Source organism: Pongo abelii, chromosome 1 (assembly GCF_028885655.2).
Source record: "Pongo abelii isolate AG06213 chromosome 1, NHGRI_mPonAbe1-v2.0_pri, whole genome shotgun sequence".
In the NCBI taxonomy this organism is placed as follows: domain Eukaryota; kingdom Metazoa; phylum Chordata; class Mammalia; order Primates; family Hominidae; genus Pongo; species Pongo abelii.
Window position 1 is genome coordinate 186966462 of NC_071985.2, and position 11496 is coordinate 186977957.

The 11496-nt window shown below is 49.5% G+C and overlaps 1 protein-coding gene across 7 annotated transcripts in view; it reads right to left on the reverse strand.

The window, feature by feature from the left end:
• Positions 1 to 8892, reverse strand: part of NSUN4 (NOP2/Sun RNA methyltransferase 4) — a 45340-nt gene extending 36448 nt beyond the window's left edge. For 2 of the 7 annotated variants that reach the window (XM_054535357.1, XM_002810882.6), the window contains exons 1-3: positions 7889 to 8892; positions 3633 to 3976; positions 1711 to 1865 (exon numbers count right to left, since the gene is read on the reverse strand). In XM_054535357.1, coding sequence (XP_054391332.1) covers positions 1711 to 1865; positions 3633 to 3976; positions 7889 to 7981 — 592 coding nt within the window. In that variant the 5' untranslated portion in view covers positions 7982 to 8892. Of the gene's footprint in view, positions 1 to 1710; positions 1866 to 3632; positions 3977 to 4479; positions 7497 to 7888 lie in introns of those variants that run through there. The other 5 variants (XM_054535372.2, XM_054535361.2, XM_054535366.2 and 2 more) reach the window with 5 other exon arrangements.
• Positions 8893 to 11496: the final 2604 nt, after the last annotated feature.

The following is an 11496-nucleotide window of genomic DNA, read 5'->3' on the forward strand; positions in this document are numbered from 1 at the left end:
TGGAGTAGGGTTACAATGGCAAACACCTAAATGGGCCAGAAAGTAAGAAAGTTATTTAAGTCAATGAACAAAGCAGACCAAGTAAGACTCCTTTCCTTTCTCCTTTCCTGTCCCCTCTCTCCTTTCTCCCCTCTTTCCCCTTTCTCCCCTCTTTCCCCTTTCTCCCCTCTTTCCCCTTTTCCTTTCCCCATTCCTTTCCCCTTTCTTCTCTCCTTTCCCCCTCCCCTTTCCTCTCTTTCCTTTCTTTCCTTTTCTTTCTCTTTCATTTTTTTTGAGACAGAGTCTCATTCTGTCGCCCAGGCTGGAGGTCAGTGGCACACTCTCGGCTCACTGCAACCTCCACCTCCTGGGTTCAAGTGATTACCGTGCTTCAGCCTCCTGAGTGGCTGGGACTATGGGTGTGCACCACTACACCCGGCTAATTTTTGCATTTTTAGTAGAGACAGGGTTTCACCATGTTGGCCAGGCTGGTCTTGAACTCCTGACCTCAGGTAATCCCGCCTGCCTTGGCCTCCCAAAGTGCTAGGATTACAGGTGTGAGCCATTGCACCTAGCCACATTTTTTTTTTTTTTTTTTAAAGACAGGGTCTCTGAGTCTGGGCATAGTGGCTCATGCCTCTCATCCCAGCACTTTGGGAGGAGGCCAAGGTAGGTGGATTGCTTCAGCCCAGGAGTTTGAGACCAGCCTGGGCAACATAGCAATACCTCATTTCTACAAAAATAAAAATATATTTAAATAATTTTTTAAAAAGAGACTAGAAGGCCAGGCGCGGTGGCTCACGCCTGTAAATCCCAGCATTTTGGGAGGCCAAGGCAGGCGGATCACAAGGTCAGGAGATAAGACCATCCTGGCTAACATGGTGAAACCCCGTCTCTGCTAAAAATACAAAAAATTAGCCGGGCATGGTGGTAGGTGCCTGTAGTCCCAGCTACTCAGGAGGCTGAGGCAGGGGAAAGGCGTGAACCCAGGAGGCAGAGCTTGCAGTGAGCCGAGATGGCGCCACTGCATTCCAGCCTGGGCGACAGAGCAAGACTCCATCTCAAAAAAAAAAAAGAGACTGGGTCTCACTATGTTGCCCAGGTAGGTCTTGAATTCCTGGCCTCAAGCAATTCTCCCACCTCAGCCTCCCAAAGTGCTGGGATGATGGGTGTGGGCCACCATGCCCAGCCAAGAATATTTATTTCTAAAAAAATATGCTCTCCTACTATTCTGGAAACCTATGGCTCTCTTCATCTTTGGTAGATACTACAGTTTATTTACCCAAAATTATTCTCCTCTTCCTCCTCATGAATAGAACCCCAATTTTTTAGAAGGGGAAAATTGCCCCAAAAGACTACATTTCTCAACCTTTCTTTAGTTTCGCTCTTGTTGCCCAGGCTAGAGTGCAATGGCGCGATCTCAGCTTACCATAACCTCCGCCTCCTGGGTTCAAGCGATTCTCCTGCCTCAGCCTCCCAAGTAGCTGGGATTACAGACATGCGCCACCACGCCAGCTAATTTTGTATTTTTAGTAGAGATGGGGTTTCACCATGTTGACCAGGCTGGTCTGGAACTCCTGACATCAGGTGATCCGCCTGCCTCGGCCTCCCAAAGTGCTGGGACTACAGGCGTGAGCCACTGCGCCCGGCTGAACCTACCACATTAAATGTACCTGGGACTAGGTGAGGTGGGGAGTTCTCTCTGCCCAACACACCACCACCCTGACTTACGGCAACAGCCAGTCTGAAGCAACGCTAGTGTCTTTCCCCCAGGAGCTGCACATAGGTCAAGCACGATGTCCCCAGGCTGCAGGCCAAGGGCCAGAACAGGCAGCAAGGAGGCAGCATCCATCAGGTAATAGTCCATGACACCCAGGCTGCCAGGTCTGGAAAAGAGGAGACCACTTATTGTTAAATTCCAGGTCAGGACACCCACTGGGAGTCAAGGCCACCAAGTCCATGCCCTCTGGGGCCTGAGCTCCAATCAGCAAAAACTCATTTTTCAGACCCACACTTACTTATTCACTTATTCACTCATCTATACGGGAGCCAGAATGATTATTTATTTACTGATTGATTGATTGACGGAGTTTCACTTTTGTTGCCCAGGCTGAAGCACAGTGGCACGATCTCAGCTCACTGCAACCTCCGCCTCCCAGGTTCAAGTGATTCTCCTGTCTCAGCCTCCTGAATAGCTGGGATTACAGGTGCCTGCCACCATGCCTGGCTAATTTTTTTTTTTTTTTTGAGATGCAGTCTCGCTCTGTTGCCCAGGCTGGAGTGCAGTGGCACAATCTTGGCTCACTGCAACCTCTGCCTCCCAGATTCAAGTGATTCTCCTGCCTCAGCCTCCCAAGTAGCTGGAATTACAGGCTTGTGCCACCATGCCCAGCTAATTTTTTGTATTTTTTAGTAGAGATGGGGTTTCGCCATTTTGGCTAGGCTGGTCTTGAACTCCTAACCTCAGATGATCTGCCCGCCTCGGCCTCCGAAAGTGCTGGGATTACAGGTGTCAGCCACTGTGCCTGGCCAATTATTGTTTTAAAATAGCTGTCTTCCTCACTAAACTGGAAGCTCTATGAGGGCTTGTTCACTGAGGCACTTAAATGCCTAGCATTCGGTAGACAAATTTTTTTTTTTTTTTTTTGAGACACAGTCTCGCTCTGCCACCCAGGCTGGAGTACAGTGGCACGATCTCAGCTCACTGCAACCTCCGCCTCCTGGGTTCAAGCAATTCTCCTGCCTCAGCCTCCCAAGTAGCTGGGACTACAGGCGCACATCACCATACCCAGCTAATTTTTTTTGTATTTTAGTAGAGACAGGGTTTCATCGTGTTGCCCTGGCTGGTCTCAAACTCCTGAGCTCCGGCAGTCCGCCTGCCTTGGCCTCACAAAGTGCTAGGATTAGAGGCGTGAGCCACCACGCCCGGCCAATATTTTTTAATAAATAAATCAGTCTTTCAAAAATCAATTCCCATACCCTACAACTAACATTGAGCTCTCCTTAACTGTTACAGCATAATTCAGCATTTGATTCTGCAGTCTTTTCTCATTCAACTTCATATACATGAGGATTGAATCAAGAAACTGGAAGTTCTTTCTTTTTCCCAGTCTAATACCAAGTTTGTGCCCCTAGGCCAGCCCTATTTCCTAGGAAAGTCCCACTACCTCTTTGCTACCATGAAGTTACTTTTCCTATTCACTTTTATGGGTGGCTGTGAGGGCAAAATGAGAAGACTGCTGTGAATAACACACATTCCAACTTGAGAGGGCCCAGTGAGTGCTCACATAAAAGGTGGCTGTTTTCTACCAGAGGCACAGAGCAGAGTGGGTTCAAAGTGCAGGTTCTGGGTCTAAATATGAGTCACACCACTTACCATCTGAGGGACCTAAAGCAAGTAAGAATCTTAACTTCTCTGTACCTCAGTTTCTCCAAATGTAAAAGAGCAATAATACTACCTACTTCATAAGGCTGTTGACCGAACAAAAAGAGATAACATATGTATAGCACCTCAAAAAATGCCTAGTCTGTATAAACATGCCATAAATATTAGCAATATTATGGTCCTTATTACAGAGGGTACAAGCTGGGTCTCATCATGTCTACTTCCAGCAGGCACTCAGGACCGCTCCAGTCATGGCTCCAGATCCTACCTGGCAGGAGGGAAGCGACTGATATCCCCTCTGTCAAAAGTGAAGCATCGAAGGTTCGGACTGCAGGCCCAGGAGGCAGGGGATGGGGCTGCAGATTGGCCACCCTCAGACTGCAGTTCCCAGTGGGAGATGGCTTCATTCACAAAGTCCTTGGCACTCAGCTGCTCCAGCTTAGCACTTACATGATCCCAGGCAGCAAAGTTATTGACCAGTGCACCATACTTCTGCTCTGAGAGGAGACTGACACGGATTGATGGCCAAAGATCTCCAAACTGCACACTGTAAGTCATGTCAAAATTCTGCAAAGCCAGTCGAACAGCAGGGAATTTGGGCTCTGTGGCAGCCTAAAAGAGAGAGGACAGGCTTATTGGTTTTCCCAGTCTTGCCTCTACCCCCTACTACCTGACCCCACCTCAGAGCCTAGGGGCAAACTTGGATCCAGCTAGTGCCCACTCCTGCTTTTGCATCCTGCCTGCCTGCCAGAGAAGTGTGAGAGGGAAAAGTAGTGGAGGGTGGGCCTTCCCATCCCAGGGTTGTCAGATAAAGATGTAACTCTCACGGTACTGTGCGGGGATCATCAAGAAGGGGGACCTTGGAGAAAGAGGAACTTAGGAGAATGGGAGCTCAGGAGAGGACTCTTGAGGAGAGCCTGCAGAAGATTAGGAGAAACTATGGAGGCTCTGGGAAGCTTTGAACTTAAAAGCAAAAGGCCCTTTTCTTCTGAACAGTCCTATTTTCAAAGCACTTTCATGTCTACTAGCTTATGTGAGCACTGCAACTGATAGCTCAGTAAGATACAAAAAAAAATTTAACATTTCAATTTGATGAAGAGATGTGGGTAACTTACCTAGCGTCATGCAGTGACTAGCACCACCATGCTTAGAATCAGAGGGTTAAGGGTCATGTTGGGAGAGTTCCCAGACCCCAGAAAGGCTGGATAAGGAGGGCCCACAGAATCTTGAGGTGTGAACCAAAACAGGGACTTGTAGGATGACTGCTACGGTGGTAGCAGGGGACAAGAGCGAGGAGGTAGAGTAAAAGAGAAATGAAGACTTCAGATGAGGAGTGCACAAGTCGGTCCTGGTTGCTGCAGCTGGGATGCTTGTTATAGCTGGCAATCTTGTTACTATCTATGCCTTGCTCTGGCCTAGATTTTTGGTCTGGTCAGAACTTTTGCTCTGGCCCTCATTTCTTGTTATGGTGAGGACTCTTGCTCTATGACTTTTGCCCTGCTGGGACTCTTGCTCTGGCTCCTGCTATGTTGGGGACTCTTGCTCTGGCCTTGACCTTTGCCAGGTTGGGGACTCTTGCTCCGGTTCTGACTTTTGCCATCATAGACTCTTGCTCTTGCCCTGACCTCTGCTAATTTGGGGACTCTCACCCTGGCGCTCATTTATGCTAAGCTGGGGACTCTCACTCTGGCCCTGACTTGTGTTTTGTTGAGGATTACTGCTCCGGCCCCAGCTTCTGCTAGGATAGGGACTCCTTTTCTGGCTTGGACTTCTGCTCAGATGATGGCTCTTGCTCCGGCTCTGACTTCTGCCATCATGGGGACTCTTGCTTTGGCTCCGGCTTTGGCTTTGGCGGGAACTCCTGCTCTCGCTGTCACTACTCTGGCATTCGCTAATAATAGTGGAACTACAGCTGGGATTGGTGCTACAGCTGGAATCCTTGGATGAAGGCAAAGGGCAGCTGTAGGGGATCTGCAGAGGCTCTCTGCAAGGGCCTTGAGAGGCCACAGGGTAGATATGGAGGCCACAGGGGACAGTATCAGGGTAGGCCCGGACTCGGGGGACAATGGGTAAACTTTGAGGATCAAAGGGTGTTCTCAAAGGGATAAAAGAATAGATGTGGGTAGAACAACGAGGCATCACAGGCTGACAACAAGGTTGGGGTGGGCCCCTGGGAGTGCTATAGGTGTCACACACAGGCACAATGGGAGGGGGGCCTGTCGAATGATTGAGGGAGCCAGACAGTGGGCAGGGATGGGGGGTGGAGGGAACCACAGAGTATATATGGGTATTGCAGGGGGGCTCTATGGAGGGTCCATGGGGGCTGCTCTGAGCATAACTATTGGGCGAGACAGGATCACAAGGAAGGCAGAGGGGAAGAGAAGTGGCGATAACACTTTTGAGGGTTCTAGGGACCACAGTCGGTAAGGTAGTCCCTGGGGGAAGTTCTTTGGGGCTGGAATTTGAAGGAGTTGTGATGTATGGCTGCATACAAGAAGGACCAGAGAGGCAGGAGGGAGGTGGGGGACAGGTGTGGGCCTTAGCGGGCTTGGGCTGGCCAGAAGGGGTGTGCTGGGGAGTGTTGACTAGGGAGAGACATTTGTCAGGAGTACGTGACTGTCTTAAATCTGGGGACTTAGGGGACTTCGGTTGAGGGGAAACTGGAGTGGGAAGAGGGGGTTCATTATAGCTTCTGCGGGGAAGTGACTGGGGTGGAGATATAAACTGGTTGCCCAGGGGTGAAGGGAAGGAAAGGACAGAATGAGGACCATGGGGACGAGATGGTTCCTGGGAACAGGGGGGACCAGAAGTTGTGGTGCCCGGGGTTAGGATGAGGTAAGAGTTCCCAGTTGCCTCCCAGGAGAGAAGGGACTCACAGCAAGCCTTCCTGGGAGCCTGGGACTGGGGTGAGCAAGGAGAATCAGTACTCCCGGGGCACAGGCAGATGGCATAGCAAGGACTCCCAGGGCTAGGCATGTAGGCCTCTGAGGAAAGATGGGAGTAATGATAAGAACCTTCCTGAGGTGAGCTGGGAGAGCCAGGAATGCCTGCCTGAGAAGAGAGTGGGGAGCCACAACAATTTTTCTCAAGGGGCAGGTCAAGCTGTGGTTTGGGTTCACAAGAGTCTAGAGGCTTAAGGCTGCCACGGTAAAAGCTGCCAGTAGGTGGGGAAGATGCTGGGGAGAGAAGGGGGTCATTATTACTTCTCCCTGAGCACCAGTGAGAGGGCAGAGAGATCAGCCCAGTTTCCAAAACTCTGTGAGAAAGGGTTGGGGAGGCCATAGGACTAGTTTCCACCGGCCGGCGAGCAAGAGGAGGTGAAAACGTGAGGCAAGTTCCCGGGGTGCTATGTGTAGGAGGAGGCGAAATCATGGGTCCAGTTTCCAAGGGTACATGAGTGAACTGAGGGGAGGTCACTGGGCTCGTTCCCGGGGACTGATGAGCAAGGGGAAAGGAGGTTGTCGGGCTGGTTCCAAAAGCTGAAGGGCATCCGCTAGAGTAACAGAGATTAGTGTGCTGGTCAAAGTACGTGCTTCGAAGACAGGGACGCCGCATTTTCGAGGGACTCATCCAGCTGCAATAAGGGGTCCGCTGACAGAGAGGGGGTGACCCCGGAATGCTGAACTGCTCAAAATAAGGGCTGGAGAGTGGGGAACCCGAGTGGCAGGGCTCGCGGTAGTAGGTCCTTTCCAGGAGTGGGGAAGAGGACTCAAAAGAACATCTCCCTGAGTGCGAGGAAGGTTGTGGGGGTGGAAGAGATGGTGGAGGTGGCGAGGGAATCGGCTGGGGTGGGCAGGGGGGCGTGCCGGTCATAGAAGAAATTCCAGGGCTTCCAGTGAGGCAAGAAAAAGGGTCTCTGGAGAAGCAGGGAGAGTCCAGAGGATGAGAGGATTCGTTGCACCTTTTGCCAGGGTTTGGGCCGGCAGTATGGACAGGGTGGTCGCTGTAACCTTTCCCGGTCGCCAGAGGCAGCTCGAGGTTGAGGAAGGGGCTGAATCCTTTCCTGCAAGGCGGCGGAGACCCAGGAGTGCAGGCAAGGTCGCTATGGTATTTTCCGAGGGATGAGGGCGACCAGGCTGGAAAATCAATGAGGAAAGGAGGAGAAGTCATGTGGGGGAAGAATGGGCAAGGGAAAGGGGGAGGGGAGGGAGGGAAGTAAAAGGGGGAGTGGGGGACAGAAAGGTAGGTGGACACAGCTGGGGAACAAGAGACGGTAACATCACTAAAAAGAATGAAGGCGAAGGTGATGACGCAACTTAGAGGGGCGGAGTCAGGCGACTACAGACGCAACTTAGAGGGGCGGAGTCAGGCGACTGCAGACGTAACAAGTGGAAGAGACTAACGCTCGGGACGTAAAGAGTGCGGACAGAGGCGGTGACGGAAAAGACCAGAGAGGGAGGTGCCTAGGGACGCTCCGTGGAGTGCTTGGGAAAGACGCTAGGCGTTCTAGAGGGCCGGGAAACGGAAAGACTGGAGAAGTTTCCACCCTCACTGTTCCCTCCTGCGCCCCAAGCCGGACCTTACCCATTTCTTCTTATATCGATGTCTCCGCGGGACCGTCGCGAAGTTCACACGCTTTAGCAGCTCCCGGACACCCCTCAGTGTCAGCGCAGCCATGTCGGCGTGCGCCACTGGGTAATTCCGACCGGAACCGCGACGGGAGACTCGCGTGTTCCGGGGAGGTGGTAAGCGCCACCCAGCGGGACACGAGCGAAAAAAGGGGAAGGAAATACATCCGACGCTCTCCCAGGACTCCGCGCGCCTCTACAGACTCCGCCCAGCCAGGGGTCCCCTGAAGGCTGCTGGAAAAAGAGCAACCTGGCACCCGGAATAATGACTCTGCCTGGATGCTTAGAGCAGTGCGAGGGACTCCAAAGAAGCCCCTAGCCCACTTGGGGAATCAGGGAGGATTAGGAGCTGGTGGTTGAGTACCGAAAGAGTTAGCTAGGCGAAAAGGGGCGGGAAGGGCCTCCTAGGCCGAAATTGCATGGAGGAAGATCCTTAGGTAGAGGAAAATTAGACCAGACTTGTAGGCAGAAGCAGATTTGCAGTGAAACGAATGAAGCTTAAGTTTCAGGACCTGACCGGGCGTGGTGGCTCACGCCTGTAATCCCAGCACTTTGGGAGGCCGAGGCGAGCAGATCACGAAGTCAGGAGATCGAGACCCTCCTGGCTAACACGGTGAAACCCCGTCTCTACCAAAAATACAAAAAATTAAGCCGGGCGAGGTTGCTGGCGCCTGCAGTCCCAGCTACTCGGGAAGCTGAGGGAGGAGAATGGCGTGAACCCGGGAGGCGGAGCTTGCAGTGAGCCGAGATCGCGCCACTGCACTCCAGTCTGGGCGACAAAGCGAGACTCCGTCTCAAAAAAAAAAAAAAAAAAAGGAGGCGTGGATAACCCACCCCTTGTTTAGCGTACCATCAAGAAATAACCATAAAAATGGGCAACCAGCAGCCCTTGGGGCTGCTCTATCTATGGAATATCCATTCTTTTGTTCTTGTACTTTAATAAACTTGCGGTCACTGCATTGCGGACTCTCCCTGAATTCTTTCTTGTGCGAGATCCATGAACCTCCCTTGGGGTCCGGATCGGGACCCCTTTCTGGTAACAACGCCTGTAATCCAGCCAATCTCCCTGCCTTTTGATCTCCCTGCCTCACTGCTACCCACCCTGATAATTGGCTGTTGAATGATCATTTAAAAACAGTTTCTGATCATGTCCCTCCTCTCCACTGGATCCCTACTGGTGATGTCAAATGTTGTTGGGCCTAACGCTTCCACAATTTGAGAAGACATAGTTAAGAAAAATAATACAAAACTTGGCCGGGCGCGGTGGCTCACGCTGCCCCCAGCCGAAGGCTTTTTCTTATTTGGCATTTGAATGTGGAATTTTGGAATTTTCTTATTGGCAACAAATACTGTCAGTTATTTTCCTTGAAGTGACAGGCTCACTTTGTTCGTTTTTCAAGAAAAAGGCTGGCCGGCACTGTGGCTCATGCCTGTAATCCTAGCACTTGGGAGGCCGAGGTGGGTGGATCACCTGAGGTCGGGAGTTGGAGACCAGCCAGGCCAACGTGGTGAGACCCAGTCTCTACTAAAAATACAAAAATTAGTTGGGCGTGGTGGCTCATGCCCGTAATCCCAGCTACTTGGGAGGCTGAGGCAGGAGAATAACTTGAACCCAGGAGGCAGAGGTTGCAGTGAGCTGAGATCATGCAACTGCACTCCAGGCTGGGCAACAGAGTGAGACTCTGTCTCAAAAGAAAAATTCTAGTATATTAAAATATAATTGATTTTTTCGTTGACCTTGTATCCTGAGACCTTCCTAAACTCAATTATTACTTTTGGTAACTTTTTGGAAATCTATTCAGGTTTTCTATGCATATGGTCATGTCTTTTGTAAATAAAGACACTTTAACTTCTTTTCTATCTATCCCTTTTTTTTTTCTTTGCTTTATTCCACTGGCTAGGACTTCCAGTACACAGTTGAATGTAAGTGGTGATGGTAGACATCCTTGCCTTGTTCCCATTCTTAAGAAGAAAGCATTCAGTACTTTACTGTTATATATGATGTTAGCTGTAGTTTTGTGTGTGCATGCACCTGCATGTGTATAGATGTCCTTTCTTAGGTTTAGAAAGTTCCTTTCTGTTCCTAGTTTGCTGAGATTTTAAAAAATCATGATAGTTGTTGATTTTCCTTAAGTTTTTTTTCTATTAAGATGATCATACAGTTTTACTCCTTTTTTTTTTTTTTTTTTTTTGACGGAGTTTCGCTCTGTCACCAGGCTGGAGTGCAGTGGTGCCATCGCGGCTCACTGCAACCTCCGCCTCCTAGGTTCAAGCAATTCTTCTGCCTCAGCCTCCTGAGTAGCTGTTGTCACAGGCATGCACCACCACGCCTGGCTAATTTTTGTATTTTTAGTAGAGATGGGGTTTCACCGTGTTGGCCAGGCTGGTCTCGAACTCCTGATCTCAGGTGATCCGCCGACCTCCCAAAGTGCTGTGATTAGGTGTGAGCCCCTGCGCGCAGCCAGTTTTACTTCTTTATTCCATTACTATGATGAATCATATTGACTGACTTTTCAATATGAACCAACTTTGCATTCTTGTAAAAAACACATTAATTCATGATACAAATACAGTATTTTTTTTCTTTTAGACAGAGTCTTTCTCTGTCACCCAGGCTGCAGTGCAGTGGCACAATCTTGGCTCACTGCAACCCACGCCTCCCGGATTCAAGCCATTCTTCTGCCTCAGCCTCCTGAGTAGCTGAGACTATAGGTGCAGGCCACCACGCCCAGCTAATTTTTATATTTTTAGTGGAGACAGGGTTTTGCCATGTTGGCCAATCTAGTCTTGAACTCCTGACCTCAGGTGATCCACCCACCTCGGCCTCCCAAAGTGCTGGGATTACAGGTATAAACCACTGCGCCCAGCCGATGATACAGTATTCTTTTTAAATATTGTTGGGATTCTTGGGTCTGAGTCAATGAGTCATATTTGCCTGCAGCTTTTTCTTCTTATAAAGTCTTTGTTTGATTCTGGTATCAGGGTAATGCTGGCCTCATAAAATGAATTTAGGAAATGTCCCTTCACTTCTATTTTCTTTTTTAATTTTTTATTTTTTTGAGATGGAGTTTCCTTCTTGTTGTCCAGGCTGGAGTGCAATGGCATGATCTCGGCTCACTGCAATCTCCGCCTCCCAGTTTCAAGCGATTCTCCTGCCTCAGCCTCCTGAGCAGCTAGGATTACAGGCACCCGCCACTGCACCTGGCTGATTTTTCTTTTGTATTTTTAGTACAGACAGGGTTTCACCATGTTGGCCAGGCTGGTGATTTTTATTGATATATAATAATTGTACATATTTTGGGAGTACATGTGATATTTTGATACATGTATATGATGTATAATGATCAATTATGAAGGGATTGGAATATCCATCACCTCAAACACAAACATTTATCTTTGTGTTGGGATCATTATAATTCTTCTAGATATTTTAAAATATACACTAAATTATTTATAATTATAATTTCCCTTCTTTACTATCAAATACTAGAATTTATTCCTTCTCTCTAACTGTATTTTTGTACCCATTAACCAACTTCTCAATTTCTTTTCTTTTTTTTTTCT